The 19,161-nt window shown below is 34.0% G+C and overlaps 1 protein-coding gene across 1 annotated transcript; it reads right to left on the minus strand.

Annotated features, from left to right (window-relative positions):
* Positions 1-17,885: 17,885 nt before the first annotated feature.
* On the minus strand, positions 17,886-18,269 carry LOC110727257. Its single transcript, XM_021906824.1, has one exon. It carries the CDS (start codon positions 18,267-18,269, stop codon positions 17,886-17,888), a length of 384 nt encoding a protein of 127 aa, XP_021762516.1.
* Between the last annotated feature and the right edge of the window lie 892 nt (positions 18,270-19,161).

The following is a 19,161-nucleotide window of genomic DNA, read 5'->3' on the forward strand; positions in this document are numbered from 1 at the left end:
TGTCACTAGCTCTTTGGTACTTTGTTGTTGCAGGTTTGAACTTTAGAATTTGAAAAGATTGGATTTTTCGTGGTGATTTTTTAGGGTTCCTTCTTGCTACAACCTTGAAGAACAGAGTATGAGTAGAAGAGGAATAGGAGGGGTTAAATATTTTTTGGGTCTTATGATCAAGTTAGGGAGTCAATGGTATTCATGGCGCCATTTAAGTCAATGAGGGCTAAATGCTAAATTTGTGCTAACAAACCTTTAACGTCAGGGGTATTTTGAGGTCAAGGTGTGAATAGTAATAGGCGTTAGTGGTATTTGGTGAATTTTGAGAAACTTGAGGGTATTTGGTGAATTGTTTAAAAGGTCAAGGGCATTTGGTGAAAAACCATATTTTATAAAAAAAAATAAATAAATAAAATAAAAAAAAAACAAAACACATGAAACTAGAAAAAAAAAATAAAGTAGCTTTCACTCTTTTGTTGTCATTTTTTATTCTTTATGTGATTTATAGCATATAATTTCAAAAACAAAAAAAAAAAAAAAAAAAAAGACTGAAAACCACAGTAATACCGAACGAATCATTACATGTTAGATTACTAAAATGTAGCAACTACACAAAAAAAATCTAATTGCGAATTTGAAAATGTTAAGGGGTATATGGTGATTAAAGTGATAACTTAGGGGTATTTGGTGAAAAAAATCATACTTTCTCCGTTCTTTTAATATTGCACCATAAGAATTGGGCACAAAGTTTTTGGTAATGGAAAAAAAGAGAGAGAAAGGTAAAAATACAAAATTGACCATGTGATTGTACACATAAACTTAAGAATCAACTCAATCAAGTGTAAAAAAGTTTGAGTATATAGGGTATTTGTAATGTGAACACAAATACGTATTTATTTTCCTACTTGTAAAATGGATATGATGCGTGCAATTTTTGTGAAACTTCCTTAAAAGGCAAGTGGTGCAATATTTATAAAACAAAGGGAGTATTTTTTTTCCAACAAAGGAATCAAAGCTATATAGAGAATCTAATTGTACGATCTTGTAAAGAGTTAATATTACAAGAAGGTACTTGTAGACACCTGATTGTGTCTCCCCAAAAACCAAACCTAGTGATGCGTACCTTTCACGTCTTTGATTAACGAGTTTGGTAAAGAGTTGAAGAGTCTCTTGAAGTTTCCTTAAGCCTTGACCAACCTTTCTAACCTTTCCTAATATTTTTTAATCAAATATCATTCATTTCGTGCCTTTAAACCCAAAATAATTCATTTCGTGTCCTTAAAATCATTCATTTCGTGTCCAAGTCATAAAACGTCCAAACCAGATTATTTTGGTCCATAATCCTGGTCAAATTATTGCTTAGTTGGATAGGGTTTGAAAAGATATTTCCAATGATATATTATAAGTCCAAATCTAAATTAGAATGAATAAGTTATGGCCAAAATACTAAACCAAGCCCAACCGAGTCTAGGTCCACCTTACCTACGACCCAATGATCATGTGAGGGTCCAAATACCTTATTCCCAATTCTAAACCAATTAGGATTCCTTAGGAGCTTTTAAACTCCTATAGAAGGTTCTAATGTATCCTTTTTGAAAAGATAAAGATTAAAGAGTTCGAGATAGAATAAAACTTCTCTTTTTGATAATCCTTGTTCTATTTGAATTTAAAGACATTCTAAGATGATTTTATTGGCTCATAATTTTTATCCATGTATTAGATTATTGGATAGCCCTTGAAATTATCTCTCCAATGATATATCATGATCTCAATTCCGAGCTATAACGAAAAAATATATGAACGAAATACCAAACTCTATCCAAAACTGACACTGTTCCACTATTTCGTTCATATCTTTTATTCTACAAAAGATATCAATTTTATTCTAATTGATATGGAAATTAGACTTCTATAGCTTTCCAATGATATATTATTTATCTTATTCCAATTTTTGAATTAAAAGTTATGATAAAAACAAAAATTGCAAAAACTGATGTCTAACTCGCCGCGATAGTTCCATCACGCCGAGATGGACTCTGTCGCTCAGCGATAAAAGGATTTTTATTCAGATTCAAATTTGGATCTTTTCTGATTGCTTAGAATTTCTTTTTTTCCCTATAAATAGAGGTTGTTTCACCCTATTTTCAACCACCAACAATCATCATCAATACCCTTTCTAATACTCTCCTCTCTCTTGATTCTTCATGTTCTTAGCCTAGCCTAAACACATCCTTGATACTCTTCCAAATCAGTCACAACACCATTTCTCATTCACGATATTTGAATAATCCAAGCCATCCTCGACGTTGCCTTCGACCTTGACATGAAAGGTTGATAGTTATGAGGGTTTGGTCCCCAAATCTATATTTACTTTATTGATTTAACCTTTCTTGAAGTTACTAACGTGTGTACCGTTTTAATAGCAAGAAGGTCGAGGCATCAAAGTGGGTAATTCAATCACCCTTATCACTATTCTTTGATTTTGGAGTAGAAATCATATTTACAATATTATTTTAATTCCTAGTATCATGTTAGGATGTTATCATAATTTCTAGTATCATATTTAGGATGTTGTTTATGATTTCTAGTATCATGCTTAGGATAATGCTTTGATTATGATTTTAATCAGTGACATGCAAAGATTTGTTATTAATCCGTTTAATATCATGCTTAGGATCTTACTATTAATGATGTTTTGATGATATTGTTATGATGACGATTGTTGTGTCAATTAATCATATGTTGCTTAATTATTCATGATTTATTGTTATTGCTTGATCACGCCCCTTTATTGCAGGTTTAAAGGGAATCTGTACTTGAAATCACGTCTAATAAGATAATTAATAATTTAATTTTAGGTTAATATGATTTTAATTCAAGTGATCAGCAATATTAGATTTGATTGTACATTAATAATCAACCAACGTAGTTTAAACAAGTTTGGGCTAATTTGATGTATGTATGCTGATCGGAAAGCGCACATGAATATCATAAGAATTAAGTAGAGGCCGATTTGGGGCGGGTTCAATCTCTTTTAGTTTGGATTCGTACAATCATCCCCAAACATCCAGTCATGGTTCCAGAGCACTATGGAGTTAACGATCTCCGTGATCGTGAATGGGGTGTAACCTTTGCACCCGTTGTTTCGGGTTTTTTTGATGTCCTGCGGGAGAGTTACAATTCCGGAACTGGTATCCTTGCGCTTGTACCTGCAAAACAACGGAGACTCCTTGTGGTGGGAGTTCCGCCTCCGATGGTCAAGTTAGTACCTGTTTGAGGAGTAATAAATGCGGAAAAGTAAAGGTTGGGAGATCTGGTTCCTCTAGGGGAGGAGTGATCAGTGTGTTTAGGTTCTCTAGGTGAGAGTAATTAATTGCTTAATCCCCCTTTAATGAGGATATATTAATGAGGGTATTTATATGCCTTGGGAAGCGTGCCTGTCCTAGGTTTAGGTCAACCTAGGGCTGATTGGGCTTCTTCCGAAGACTGGGCCTAGGTGGCCGTTTTGCCCATTTGGCATAGGGGAGGCCATGTGGCGTGACACAACTGGTCCATGGTGGACGAATCAACGCCTGACACGTGGCAAGTCCCCCCCATTGGTCCATGTGGCGGACACATGGCAGGGCTTGAATGGTCCACTTATCAGATAATGATTGGTTGGGGAAAAATCCCCTAATTACCCGTGAATGGTTTACAAGTTCCTAAAACTTGTTAGAGACTCTTTTATCTCTAGCTTCCTTCCTTTGGAGCGCCACCATGCCAAAAAGCATGAATACAGTAGGGCTCAAAAAGGTTGAATTTGAAAAAATTCCTATAGTACTGAACTTTGGTGAAAGTTGCACTTAAGGTATTGAAGTTTCATTTGTTGCAAATAAGGTGATGAGTTGGCGGTCGAAGGTAATATTTTTTGGTCATACTTGTTGTAACCGATTATCTGCAATTTATTTTAAAAAATAAAAAAAAAGAATTCCTTTTGTTTTATTCTTTTTCTCTCTCCTCCCCTTCCTTTGAACTTTCTCCCTTCTTCCATCCTTCAATGGTAGGGTGTTCCCAACAATGAAAATTAAACCACAATGAAAATTTATACAATAATATTATTTATATAAGAATCAAAAATCATCTCAAATTTAAATAGAGGAAATTTCGCCACTTTTATATTTAAAAAAAATCACCCCAAAAAAACCGAGCCCCCACCTCGAATTCTCACCTAACCACCAAAATATCACCATGAAAGGTACCTGGAAATTGACATTTTTGAAGAGTTGTGAAGTGAAAGAAACTTGGAAAATTGGAAATTTTGATATGGTAAAATAGGGTTTTGGAGAAATTTTATTCCTAAAAAGAGGGTAATAAACATGTAACTTTTGAAAAAGGAAATAAATCAAAAACCCTTAAAAATTTGAATCGATTTCTTTGATAATTTACACTATAAACCATGCTCATGTTTCTCATTATTAATACTGAGACCCAAAAAGGGGAAAAAATAAACTAAAGAATAAATGCAGGGGAACTGCATGCAAGCCCAAAAATTAACAAATAAGAAAAACAAACAAATTAGGGGAAATGGAGGATTGATAACATAGTTAAAGAAGAAAAATACAGAGTATTCACCAATGGATAAACAAATTTAAAAAATTGTACGGAGTAATATTAAGTTGTAAAGAGGCGCGATGGGACGTGAATTGCAGTGGCTGACTAGTGTACTATAGCCGGAGGGGATTTTTTTTAATTTTTTATAAATTAAAGGAGAGAAATTTTGGAGTTGATGATGAAAGAAATGTGGAAAAGTAAGGAGGGGGAGCAGAAAGACAAAAAGTACCTTGCCTTATTAATGTCAGAATATATCATTTTCCTTTTTTTAAAAAAAAAAAAAAATTAGTAACCGGTTATAAAAGGTAATTTGGCTTAGTAACCTGTTTCGCTACCTTCTTGTTAGGTTTTACGATGCGTGAGCACCGTACGGAACCAAATCCCGCTCGGACCGCATGCATAATTAAATCAACTAAACAAACAAACATGCAATTAATAAAGTGATAAACACATAAAGAGGGAGAGTAAGAAAGAAGGGAAAAGACATTCTTACCCTCATATCATGCTTCACACAAACCCGAGCACGACCCCCCGGAAAGCTGAAGACACGCACCCGCGAATCCTCCTACTTTGCACACCCACGCGCCCGAACACGGCTCCTATCTTGTAGCTTAGACGAGACCGAGCCAAAATTGGAGTTTTACGAACTTAAAGGTTTTATCACGCTTTTGGAAGATGCCTTATTAAGTTCTACTTAAAATTGTATAAGTTCTTAACTCCCAAGGTTGGTATTTATAGGCAAAGCATTCCCAAAATCCCCAATCATCTTTCCATGTGGGAGAGTTGATAAAATGAGAAAATAATCAATTAATTTAATTCTAAATTAAATTAATTACATGAATCAATTAGCAAACAACAATTAGCATCTTGTGAGAGAGGATAGGTGAGGACCACTTGCTTCCCTTGTTCCCCAAGCAAGTCGCCACCTCACCTAAGAGACAAGCCAAGTTGGCCGGCCAAGCCTTGGGCTCAAAGACACAAGACACACCCAAATCTCCGTCTACGGATATACTAGTATAATACATATAATTGTACCGTAGTGATAGAATTAGGCGTATTACCGCCGTGTGATTACGCAAGGCTACTCAAAATATTTAACTCAATAACAAAACTTGCAGCTGAAACTCAACTTTCTTTTATTAATACTTATAAAAATAGTAACATTGTTATGAGTACTCAAAATAAAGACAAGACCAACATTCCTAAACTAGGTGAAGCAAATCTAGGGACTCCCATATGCTCATTAATGACTCCACCTGAAAATAGTCAACATTGCTTGCTATTACGGTAAACAGGGCGAACCAAAACAAATAGGAAATACGGATTAGCAAAATATGCTAAGTACGATAAGTGCAAGATAAGTAAATTCAATTTATTTGCAAAAATGCTTTTAAAACCAATTCCAATTATTAATCCAATATATTCCAAAACTCATGTTTCAAACCAATTCTCAATAATTCAATAATTCGATGAAACAATTCATAAAACCAATTCCAATAATCCAATAATTCAATATTTCAATAATTAGTTCAATAAAACCAATTCCTCTTTTTTAAAACCAATTCCTCACCCAAGTGTGCACACCCCCCAAGCTAGTCTCGTTATATTGCAAGGCTATTCTTGAGGGAAGACTCAGTCATACAAAGTTCAAGTCTTATCTACCAAAGCCACATAATAGGATTACTGACATGCTTGTAAAGCTTTGATAATAATAATTCAATAATTCCTCCTTAAATAAAATCAACCTTTATAATAAGTTAAATCAAAACTCCTTTTTATTTAATTCAACATGCCTTCAAAATCAACCTTTTAATAAAAACTTGAGAATTAAATCTCATATAAATAAATTATCAAAATCAGTAACTTTTCCTTTGAAAAACCTTTTATTTAATTCAACAAGCTTTTCAAATCAATTCCTTTATCCAAACATGATAAGTAATTCAAACCATTCAAAACATGATTTTAAAATCAATCCTTCGAAAATACATTTATTAAAACAAATATTAAAATCAATTCCTCCAACCATACTTTATTCATAAATCATAATCCAAATCAATTTAATTCAATCACCAATAAAATCATATAAAACATGTTATTCAAACCAATAACTTCTAAAGGTATCTAGCCACCTAAACGTACTTTTGATCCTTGCTAGCAATTACACAAATAGACTTCAAGAACCTTGATTGAACACACCCTACAAATAAATATAACCTTAATTAATATAAGGTTAACAAATAATCACAAAAATTAAATTAAAAACCCCCAACTATATGTACATGAAACTTTTAAATTATTTTTCATAAACATCAATAAAAATCTGATTTTATTTAATTAAAACTACTCATAATAATTTTTATAAATCCCCCATAATAATAATAATTAATTAAATAAGAGAAGAGAAGAAGAAAAGGTAGAAAACCAAGGAAAAGAGAGAGAGAGGTGGCGGCAAGGGCAGCCTTCTGACAGGTGGCTGGAGGTGGCGGTCGTGGTGATTGGTGGTGGTGCAAGAAAGAAAAGAAAGGAAAAAGAGAAGAATTGGATTTGCGTTGGAAAGAATAGGCAGAAGTTGGAGAGGCTATAACTCCTTTAATATAACTTTGAATTAGGTGATTCTTGAGCCTAACCTCAAGGATATTTCGAGAGAAACAATTTTTTGTTAAATAGAAAAACCCCAAAACTGACCAGAAGTGCCAGAAAATTGGCTCTAAAGATATACGGGCTGATTTTCTTTCAGAAAAGAGGAGAAGAAGAGTAAGAGAGAAAAAGATAATTGGTGTGGGTGTTTGGCCATGAATCAATGGGTATTTATAGGCTAGCTCATGCATGAATTATGGTAGGAAAATGTATGAAGAATTATGGCAAAAAGAATTAAGAAATTACTTAGAGAAGAGAATGAAATAAATATGGAAAGTTTTGATATTAAGGTGATTAAGAATAATAGAATTAAGGAAAGTGTGTTGTCATGAAAATAATATGGCAAAAGAGATTACTTGGGGAATAATCAAGGAAGATATAAGGTGGGAAAATAAGATAATAAAATATTTAGGAGATGGAGAAGTAAAATTAAGGAAAATAAGAGATTTTAAGGAGATAATTAAAAATACAATGTTCCAAAATAAATCACCCAAGATTTGATCAGGAGGGCCGAAAATATTGAGCTTCCATAGCTCAAATTTTCGGATCCAATTAGTATATTATAGGGATTTATTTTGCTAGATTTAAGGAATTAAAAATAATTGTGTAAATAATATTTATTGTACAAAATAATTAATTAATAAAATACCTAAATAAATTAACCTAGAAAATCAGGTTTTTTACACTGGGAAAATCCGAAATGTTAGTCAATAATTAGGAATTTTAGAACCTTATTAATTAAATAATAAAATAATTTTTTTCTTTAATTAAAATATCCGAAATATATAAATAATCCGGTTTTCAAATAAATTAAATGGTAATAAATCTTATCCAAAATCTAAAAATAATAATTAGGTTTCAAAGTACTTTTGGCGCCAAAATTCAAATATCATTTTGGCTCCAAAATTCAAATAGTAATTTAAATTACTAAAATACCCTTTTTAGGAAATAATAATTTATTAATTAATTTAGAAAATACGTATCAAAATACGGGGTATTACAGTCTACCCCCCTTAAAAGAAGTTTCGACCCAAAACTTAGCCAAAAGAGAAACGAAAATCATTTTAAATTTTTGGTTCATGCACATCCTAACTTGACTCAAGACTCCAACCAAACTCAAGAAAGACTCGAAATCACTCAAAAATGACTCGAAAAGTAAACATTCGAAACTCTATTGCCCTCTACCCCACTTAAAAGGAGTTACGTCCCCGTGACTCGACCAACACATTAACTCATTAAATCAACTATATTAACACTTTATCAACAATCATCAATCAAAGTAAGGAAAATCAGCAAGTTTCAAACATCCAAAAGAACTTAGGTTTTTAAATGATTTGTTTACAAAAGTAGTGAGAACACTCGTAAAATATTTTTACGAGTCATTCGAAAAATTTAAAATACTTTCATAAGGAGAAATCGTTGAAACACTATAAGGTATGAACTGAAATCAAAATATTTAATAAAATATTTTTAAAAATCTATGAAAGTTTTCAATCTAAACCATTATTTAAAAACAAGGAATACAAAACTTTATTTTGAAAATATATTTGAAAATTCATTTCGCATACTTGTAAAATACTTGTTAAAAGTCTTACTTTTTCATAAAGAAACTCTATAATTACAATAATAACATATTTTAACTTCATAGCAAAGGTTGTCATAGGTACCAAGTATGAAAGGAACATATCTCATCTTGACCCTCTTATCGCTCAGCTCGTAGATTAATAACTAATCCTGGTAATACAACCTTAAAACGTAATCATTAACTCTTGGTCACTTCAAATAACATAGTACTTCGCCTTTAAAACACTCAAAAACTCGATAATTTTTTCTCATAACTTCAAATTCCTCTATCTGGTTGTAATAATCCATAACTTATCTTTAAGGCAATCCTTTAAATAGCTCAAAATGCAATCGTTGATTATTCCATCATTAATAACTTCTCTATATCCATTAACTTTGTCGTAGATCCCTTAGAGTAAAATCCTTTAAGTAACCGTCCAAACAATCATTTCCTTAACTAACTTCAATAAATCCCTTCACAAGGTATTATTTCTTCAAAATAACTTCAATTTAAACAAATTCCTCCATCTCAAATATTATTTCTTATACTTCCTTTCACTTCAATTGACTCAAAATCCTCTAACTTTTGTATTAAGTTTCTTCAAAGATTCAATCATCAACAATTTTGCTTTAAATAATCATCACAATATTCATTCTCGCAATATGAATACTTTCCACCTTTAGATACAAACGATCATAAATTAATGCTAATATCAAAATTCATATCTCCAAAAATACATACCTTACTCCAACACTTATGTAGAACCTTTAACTCATCATTACCACAAATAATATTTCCATGCTCAACATAAATCATATTCCAAAAATTAGTAAAGTCTTGGATAACACAAATCCTCCCAATATTCATGATAACAATTCAAAATAACTTCTCATTATCCCATGGTAAACATCAAATCCTCATCTCAAAATAACAAACTCAACCATATTGACCACATGTAACTTCGTATGATTCAAATACATGCCACATATCACATAATTAATTATACCATATAAGGTCACAGAAATTAATCAATAGATTATATCAAACTTATAAAATTCACACTGAAATAGATAAATCAATACAACAACTTAGCTTATTGAAATTCACAACAAACACAATCATTCCAAAATACAATTTTAATATATAAAATAAATATTTCACATAAACCCATCTATTTCCATATAAGGAAATTAAATACCAATTCCAATATTAGGAACACTCATTAAATAATTTTTATTCCACCAATAATTTTCGAATTCATATATTCTGTCATATAAACCATGTAAATCATATATATGCACAATTTCATGATTTGCACATGAAAATAATTATTTCCAACTTCCACTTGATATAATCAAATATGTATCTTCCACCTTGGAATTAAAATTCCGTAAAACTTCAACATGCACTAAGAATTCGAACAATTATGTTTCTCATGAAAACTTCACATGAATCTTGAAAATTCAAATACTATTATAATTCAACTTTTATTAATGAGAGTCGCATAGAAGGATTCGAAAAACTTGAACCAATTAAAATTCTAACAACGTAGAGAACATATCAAATCATTCACAGCTTTGACGTTCACAATTATTTATTACGAACACACGCCCCTTGGGAACATTCCCTCCATTGCTACTGGTTCCAACTTGTGGTCCACTAGATTGAGATGGCTTGTATGGGTTCTTACTCTCTTGAACTTTCCCTGCCTTGACATCAAATTCCTTATTAAAGCACTCATATTCACGGTGCCCTAGCTTTTGACAATAATAACAAGTCACTGGGTTACCTTCACAATTTTTCCCAAGGTGGTTCTTCTCACACCTTCTACAAAAATACAATCTCTTGGGTTTCTCATTGTTTCCTTGATCCCCATTTCCTCAAACATTGGTTTCTTATCCATCATTTCCCTTCCAAAAATTCCCCTTATTCTCCCTTCTTCCATTAAAACCTCCATTCTCATGAGAATTCCCATTTGGCTTGAGTTTCTTTTCACCTCCGTGAAAAAACTAAGAACTCTTTCTTTCCTCTCCCTCAGGACTCTCAATCTCCCTTCCCTTAATCCCGTACAAATGGGTAGCACGACCATAAACTTCATCCAAGGTTTCAAAAGTCACTCCCCCAAGCTTCCTTTCAAGGGTTAAGGTTAGGCCTTGCTCAAACCTCTAGGCTTTGATAGTTTCGGTGGGAACTACTTCCGGGGCAAATCTCATCAACTTAATGAACTTGTTGTAGTGCTCAGCGATAGTCATGTTCCCCATTCTCAGGTTGGTAAACTACATACAAATCTGCTTTCTCAAGTAGGAAGGGTAAAACTTCTCCCTCAAGGCTTCCTTAAATTCATCCCACCCAAAGTTTGGTCTTTTCAACAACTCATCCTTTCTTTGGGTCCACCATAAGTCAGCTTCCTCCCTCAGGTAGTAAACACCGTTGTTCACCCTCAGCTCACTTGGGCAATTGATGGCATCAAATAGCTTGTCAAACTCCCTAATTCGGATTTTAAGACTGATTGGGTCTTCCTTTCCCAAGTACACAGGTGGTTTAGCTGCGGCTATCCTTTTAAAGATATCACTGTAAGAATCCAAGTCAGAATGAAAATTTCCTTGGTTCACCACTTGCGTGATGTTTTCAGCTATGTTGGTTAAGTTCCTAAGGACCTTGCCTACTTTGGAACCAGATCACTTATTTCTCGCTCTTGAAGACAAAACCCTTGATTTATTCATTCCATTCTTGAAAATTATAAGGAATACACCATCAAAACACTTAATTCATTCCAAAACATAGAAAAATTTTAAAGCAATAACATATCAAAGCAATTCAACCACTTCATCTGAATTCTCAGAATCAAAGTCTTCTTTGGAAGGATCATAATCTGGCTCATCAAAGTTTACCTTACCATCCACTTAATAAGTTTTAATAACTGGGCCAAGTGTAGTAGGATTTTTAGTTGGATAAACTGGGTTGTAATCACTGCATTTTGGAGCATGGCTTGAGCTTTGAATTGGGTTATAAATTAGGCTATAGTATGGCCACAAATTGGATTAGAAGAAATAACGTTGGACCTTTGGAGAAGGTGGATGATAGTTTAGACTTGGTTATCTTATATATGAATATGAAGCATCATGAACTTTAGGCTTTTTACAATGTGAAAATTGGCTATTGGGTTTGGACGCCTACGTGAGGTATGTAACACCCTAGAAATTCCTTTCCTTTAAAATACCTATTTTTTCCTTTTAAGATACGAAATAGGAAAATCTAAGACATTACCGCCACCGTGAAAATGGCTAAGGCAAATATCAAAGACACACATAGTGAAAGACTATCTTTAAAACCATTTAAAACAAGTCAACTTAAGAAGTCAAACCAAAAGAAAGTAAAGTCAAACAAAGTCAACCTACAATTTGGAACCATTGTAGGCCCTTAAAACCAAACAATACTGAAAACCTTTATGTTAGTCTCATGAGCATAATAAAATAAATAATATTCAAAGAAAATAAAACACATCATATTCCTATGAGAACTAAGCACGATTCGCTCTTCACTCATGCCCATCATGAAAGTGCTTCATCACCTAAAAAAACTTCTCTCTACTTGTCCCCACTACACGCCATTAGACATGGGTCGTCGTAGAGCCAAGGTAAAGACAAGGTCAAACAAACATACAACACACAATTCTCAATGCTGAGTACATAAGCGTAATAAAAACACACTAACATGCTTTCATCCTATCACCACGCAACCTACCTTGTTGCACCTGTTTACAAGCATACAACATATCAAACGATCAACCAATAAATAAATGAATTGCCTATTTAATTTGATTACGCATCGAACAGGTTTCCTACCAAATCCCTTCCCCAAATAAATTGAGGTAAACTACACCGGGAGCTAACCGGGTAGGCAAATGTCACATGAAGTGACTGGACGTCCTACGCATAAAATAAATAAAAAGAAAAATACAGCGTCTTGTACTCCCAGTAGAAGTCATGGTTAAATATAAAACCCCATAACTCCCCCCATATATTCAAACTCAAGGTATATACGTTCCAAGAGTTTTGGTGCGTAATCTCTTTTACTTTACGTTGTTTACATATTATTATACTTGGTGATGACTCTCAAACCATAGCACAATCAAATATTATACTTCATTCAAGAAATCAAACATACCAATTTAATTCTCGAATAATTAGTGACCACATAAATTCAATTGTTGAACCATTTTTTAATCTACCTCGGTGTTAAATAACACCTTAAATGCATAAGGCACCGAAAATCCTATCCCTCGGTGTTTAGAACGCCTTAAGTGCACGTAGGCGCCGCAGTATAATTTATTCCTGTGTACTAAGACACTTAAATAGCTCGATTCCCATGCATAAAGCATCAATAAAAATTATAGGAACCATAATAAAATTCTTTTTAATATTCCAATCCAAACTAAACACTTATTTTAATTAAACGTGCTCTCCATCATGACAATAATAAAAGTGTGGTACATATTCAACATGCCAACATAATTAATTCCAATCACCAATTTCATCATAAATAATTCATACATCACAAATCATTTACCAACATCAATCCAATCAACAAAATTCCAACCAACACCTATCATGATACTACTTGGAATTAATTAAACAAAGCCTAGCATGCTTCTACCTATTCCAATAATTACCAAGTACGCGAACGTACCTTGAATATGACCTCAAAATCACTCACTTGGAAGTCTCCTACAAACCAAATTTACAGAGTGGCATTAATACCTATTCCACACAAATTTCCAGCAATATATACACTCTTTAAAACACTCTTAAACCCTCTAAAACAAGCTGAAATTTAATTTAAAATCCTTACTTTTATTCCCAATTAATGGGTAATTAAAAATCCTTTCAAGAAACATAATTATAGCTTATATATAAAAATTCCAGCTTTATTAAATCATCTAAAATTGTTGTAATTGTGTTTTAAAACACTTATTTCAATAATTTAAATCATCCATAAATAATTTCCACCAATATACATAAACTTAGAAACCTAGGGTTTATAATTTGGGGCTTTTTAATTCAAAACCAAATCTGAAATTTCATATACAAAATACTTATCATCAATCATCATAAAAATCATCACAAAACCCAAAAACAATAATTAGATCAAGGCTAGATTTAATTAAAAACAAAAAGAATAATTTTTTTTTTGTTCGAACACCGGCGCACCGCACCATCACAGCAGGTTGCTGTTGCGCCCGCCTGGTGGTTTATGCTGCCAACGAGTGCTAGTGGTGTGGCCGCCAGCCGGTGGGCAGTCGTGGTGGTGGCCGGCATGTGTGGTGGTGTGTGTGTGTGGTGATGACACAAAATAAAATAAAGGGGAAGGGGAAAAATTAAGGGGAAGAGAAAATAAGAGGAGAGAGAAAGAGAGTTACCTTTGGGTATTCTCCACCTTGGGCAAAGTTTAATTTGCCCATGTGATGGGTATTATACTCTCTTTTCTAAAACCCTCCTAGACTTAAATTCCCTTTTTACCCTTAATGATCTCTTTCTTAGTCAAACTAATATTTTGACTTTCTTTAAAAACTCATTGACTTTCAAATTTCCTTTTTATAAAATAGTATGCCCCAATATTTCCAAATCATAAAATAAAATATTTTCAAGATTGCTAAATAATTAGAAAATAAACTTTTAATTTAAATAATTCTTTTTAAATTAATGAAACACCATAAATAATTCATTTCGAATTATTTAAATACTTTAAGAGATACTTATTTAAGTTAAAATACATATAAAAATACGGGGTATTACAGATTACAGTCTACCCCCCTTAAAAGAAGTTTCGTCCCGAAACTTAGGTAACGAAATTCAAACTTTTTCCTCACTTTGTATAATATTGATGCACTCTTTTGTCATACTTTTGCCTTTAATGTCTTTTTGAAATCAAAATTACTCGAAATAACCGTCAAAAATGTGCAAAAAGCACAAAAAAATAACTGAAAATACAGGGAAATAAGTGCGAAATTCTACCGCATTCTACCCCCCTTAAAGAAAACGAGTTACGTCCTCGTAACTCACCATACCTTGAACAACTCAGGATATTTCTTTTTCATCTCATCCTCAGCTTCCCAAGTTGCTTCTTCATACTCTTGGTTAGACCATAGCACTTTAACAATCTTAACTTCCTTATTGCGTGTACTACGCACTTTACTGTCAAGGATCTTGACAAGTCTTTCCTCATAAGTTAAGCTTTGATCTAACTTAATGGTTTCACGTTGTAGCACATGTGACTTATCAGGGATATAACTTCTTAACTGAGATACATGAAATACATCAAGCACTTTACTTAGCTCTATAGGTAAGGCCAACCTATAAGCTACTTTGTCTATCCTTTGCAATACTTCAATGGACCAATATACTTTGGGATAAGCTTTCCTTTCTTTCCAAATCTCATTACACCTTTCATTGGTGACACCTTTAACAATACTTTGTCACTGACCTCAAATTCCTCCTCTATACGCTTCAAGTCCGCGTAGCTCTTTTGGCGATCTTGCGCCGCTTGAATCTTAGCTTGAATCTCCCTTACCTTCTTAATTGTATCCTCGATCATTTGATCGAGGCCCTAAAATCATTGTTTCACTTATGTCATTCCAACAGATCGGACTGCGACACTTCGTTCCATATAATGCCTGAAATAAAGCCATGCCAACGCTTGCATGGTAGCTATTATTATAGGAAAATTCAATTGAGCCCAAGATATATTCCCATCCCCCTTGGAAATTTATAACACAAGCCCTCAACATGTCTTCCAAGGTTTGAATGGTTCTCTCATCTGTGGCAGGGTGAAATGTTGTACTCATCTTAAGTGTTGTACCAAAGTTTTCCTGCACACTCTTCCAGAATCTTGAAAGAAACCTAGATCTCTATCAAACACAATCTTTTGGAATTCCATGTAAGCTCACCACATTTTTTATGTAAGCTTTTGCAAGTTGTTCCATCTTCCAGGTCTCCTTCATTGGTATAAACACTGTATATTTTGTAAGTCTATCCACCACTACCCAAATGGTGTCATTTCCACTCTTTGACTTTGGGAGGCAAGTCACAAAGTCCATTGAAATACAATCCCATTTCCATCCAGGATTTTCCAATGATTTCACAGTTCCTTGCGGTCTTTTGTGTTCTATCTTCACCTTCTGACAAGTTAGACATTTTGCCACAAATTCCACAACCTCATTCTTCATTATGGGCCACCAATACATCTTTTTCAAGTCTTTATATAGCTTGTCCCCTCCTGGGTGTATTGAGTATGGTGTATTGTGACCCTCTTCCATCAAATTTCTCTTTACCTCCTCACATTTTTGTGGTACACACCAACGACCCTTGTACCTTAAACTCCCATCTTCATGAATTTTGAAATCCGTAGCTTTTCCTTGTTTCATTTTCTCACGAATCCTATCCAACTTTACATCTCCTGCTTGATTTTCCCTTATCTCATCAAATATTGTTGGTTGAATACTTAAGTTTGCATGTATGCCTGCTGGCACTCCCCATTCTACCACTTCTAAATTCATTTTCCTCATTTCTCTACATTATTCATCAACCACTATCAAAGTATTCAGTCCATGACTAGTTTTATGACTTAGAGCGTCTGCAACTACATTTGCTTTCCATTCATGATATTGTATGTCTAAGTTATAATTTGTCATATATTCTAACCATCTCCTTTGGCGTGAGTTTAAATCCCTTTGAGTGAAAATGTATTTTAAACTCTTATGGTCTGTGTAAATCCTACATTTCACTCCATACAAGTAGTGCCTCCAAATCTTTAGCGCAAAAATGATTGCAACTAATTCTAAGTCATGAGTAGGGTAATTTACTTCATGAGTCTTTAAATGTCTTGATGCATACGTAATCACCTTCCCATTTTGCATAAGTACACATCCTAGACTATTCTTGGATGCGTCACTATATACATCATAAATTCCACTATCGTCTGGCAGTGTAAGCACTGGTGCTATGATTAGCTTTTGTTTCAAGAGTTGGAATGCTTCCTCGCACTTGTCATCCCACTCAAACTTCTTGTCCTTCTTCATTAGAGAGGTCATAGGTTTAGCAATTTTCGAGAAATCTTTCACAAAACGCCTATAATACCCTGCTAAACTTAAGAAACTCCTAACGTTAGACACTATTTTTGGCGTAGGCCAACCTTTCACTGCCTCGATCTTTGCTGGATCTACTTCTACCCCATCTTTGGACACAAAATGACCTAGAAATGCCACTTTTTCCTACCAAAACTCACACTTAGAGAACTTTACGTAAAGCTTATTTTCCCTTAATGTTTGCAGAATTGCCCTTTAATGTTCTACATGTTCTTCTTTACTCTTCAAATACACCAGTATATCATCTATGAACACTACCATAAACTTGTCCATAAATGGATGAAACACTTTATTCATCAAGTCCATAAAGATTGCTAGAGAATTCATCAATCCAAATGGCATTACTGTGAACTCATAATGTCCATATCTTGTTCTAAATGCAGTCTTAGGAATATCTTCATCTGCAATCCTAAGTTGATGGTAACCAGACCTTAAATCAATCTTAGAAAACACAGTTACGCCTCTCAACTGGTCAAATAGGTTATCAATCCTTGGTAATGGGTACTTGTTCTTTATGGTGACATTATTTAACTCCCTATAGTCAATACATAACCTCATACTTCCATTTTTCTTCTTCACAAATAACACTGGCGCTCCCCAAGGTGATGCACTTGGTTTTATGTATCCCTTTTCTAACTAATCCTGCAATTGTTCCTTTAACTCATTCATCTATGCAGGTGCCATTCGGTATGGTGCCTTGGAAATTGGTGTTGTTCCTAGAACTAGCTCCATTGTGAAATCAATTGCCCTTTTGGGTGGCATTCCAGGAATCTATTCTGGAAACACATCCAGAAACTCATTTACTACTACGATATCTTCAGGCTTAGTTGTCTCTTCATGTTTCATATTCCTCACACTACAAAAATACACTGGATGCCCCTTCTTGATATACTTTTCCAATTTTAACACAGATATGATCCTTAGGCACTTGGTTTCACCATACATCCAATATGTCACCAACTAGTTATCAGTTGTAATCATTTTTACTTTCTGTGATCGACAACTAATCTCTGTGCTGTACTTGCTCAACCAATCCATTCCCAAAATGATATCAAAGTCACTCAACCTAAACTCGATGGGATCTGACAAAAACACTTTTCCTTCGATTTCTAAAGGTACATCTTTAAAGGTCTTGTTACACTTTACTATTCCACCCGTAGGAATAACTATAGGCAAATCTACCTCATCTACGATTTTCAAACAGTTTGATAGTTTTGAAACAATGGCCTTTGAAATGAAAGAAAAAGTTGCACCAGAATCAAACAAGACTTTAACAGGAATAGAGTTAATAGAAAAGGTACCAGTGATTACATCTTTCATGGAATCAGCTTTATGCCTACTCATCACATTCTTTCCCTAGAGCTCCACTTTTCCCCTAATTTCCTCCAATATTATTGTTGTTGCCCTTCGCTCCATTTTATTGTGCCCCCTTCCTGAATAGTTGTTGCTTTCCTGAAAGTTTCTCTGAGCCCTTCCTTGATTATTGCTCTGTTTGGTTTCGATTGGGATCCTTGGAAAAACATTCATACTCCATGTGTCCTAACTTGTTGCAAGCACCACAGGTAACCAAATTTCCATCACAATCTTTACCAGGATGATCGTTCTTACACCTCTTGCAGTATAAATGTCTTGCTCCCCTGTTATTTCCCTGGGTAGAGTTCTTAGCTCCACCATTAAAGTTTCGTCCTCCCTGACGATTGTTGCTGTGGAAATTATTGTTGTTGTGGAAGTTGTTGTTATTATGGTGGTACTTCTGTTTTTTTTATGTTGTTCCGGTTTCCTTGCGGGTTTCCAGAGTTCTGTCCCACCTCTTTTCTCTTTTCCTTTCCTTCCTCTTCAACTATCTCTTTCCTTTTCTTTAATTCTAAAGCATATAGGAGTACAACTCTCCCATACACTTCATCCAAGGTTTCAAATACTTGCCCTTACAGCTTTAACTGCAAATCAGTAGTCAGTCCACTCTCAAACTTCCTAGCCTTAGACTTTTAAACAGACTCTTTAGCAAATCGTGACAGCTCAATAAACTTGGTGTAGTATTCGGAACCGACATATTCCCCATTGCAAGGTTAGAAAATTCCTCAGCTTTTTTGTTTTTGTAAGAAGCTAGGGTAAAACTTATCCCTAACCTTCTCCTGAAACATAGTCCAATTAAATCCAGGTAATGCCTTAATGGTAGCTTCATTTTGCTGCCACCAAAGGTTACCTTCACCCCTGAGGTAATAGGTAGCACAGCCTA

The sequence above is a fragment of the Chenopodium quinoa genome, unplaced genomic scaffold, assembly GCF_001683475.1.
Source record: "Chenopodium quinoa cultivar QQ74 unplaced genomic scaffold, ASM168347v1, whole genome shotgun sequence".
Classification (NCBI taxonomy): domain Eukaryota; kingdom Viridiplantae; phylum Streptophyta; class Magnoliopsida; order Caryophyllales; family Amaranthaceae; genus Chenopodium; species Chenopodium quinoa.

What these genes read in the sequence shown, in the direction of transcription:
- LOC110727257 (XM_021906824.1), bottom strand. Translation starts at nt 18,269, where the DNA reads ATGAGTAGGCATAAAGCTGATTCCATGAAAGATGTAATCACTGGTACC.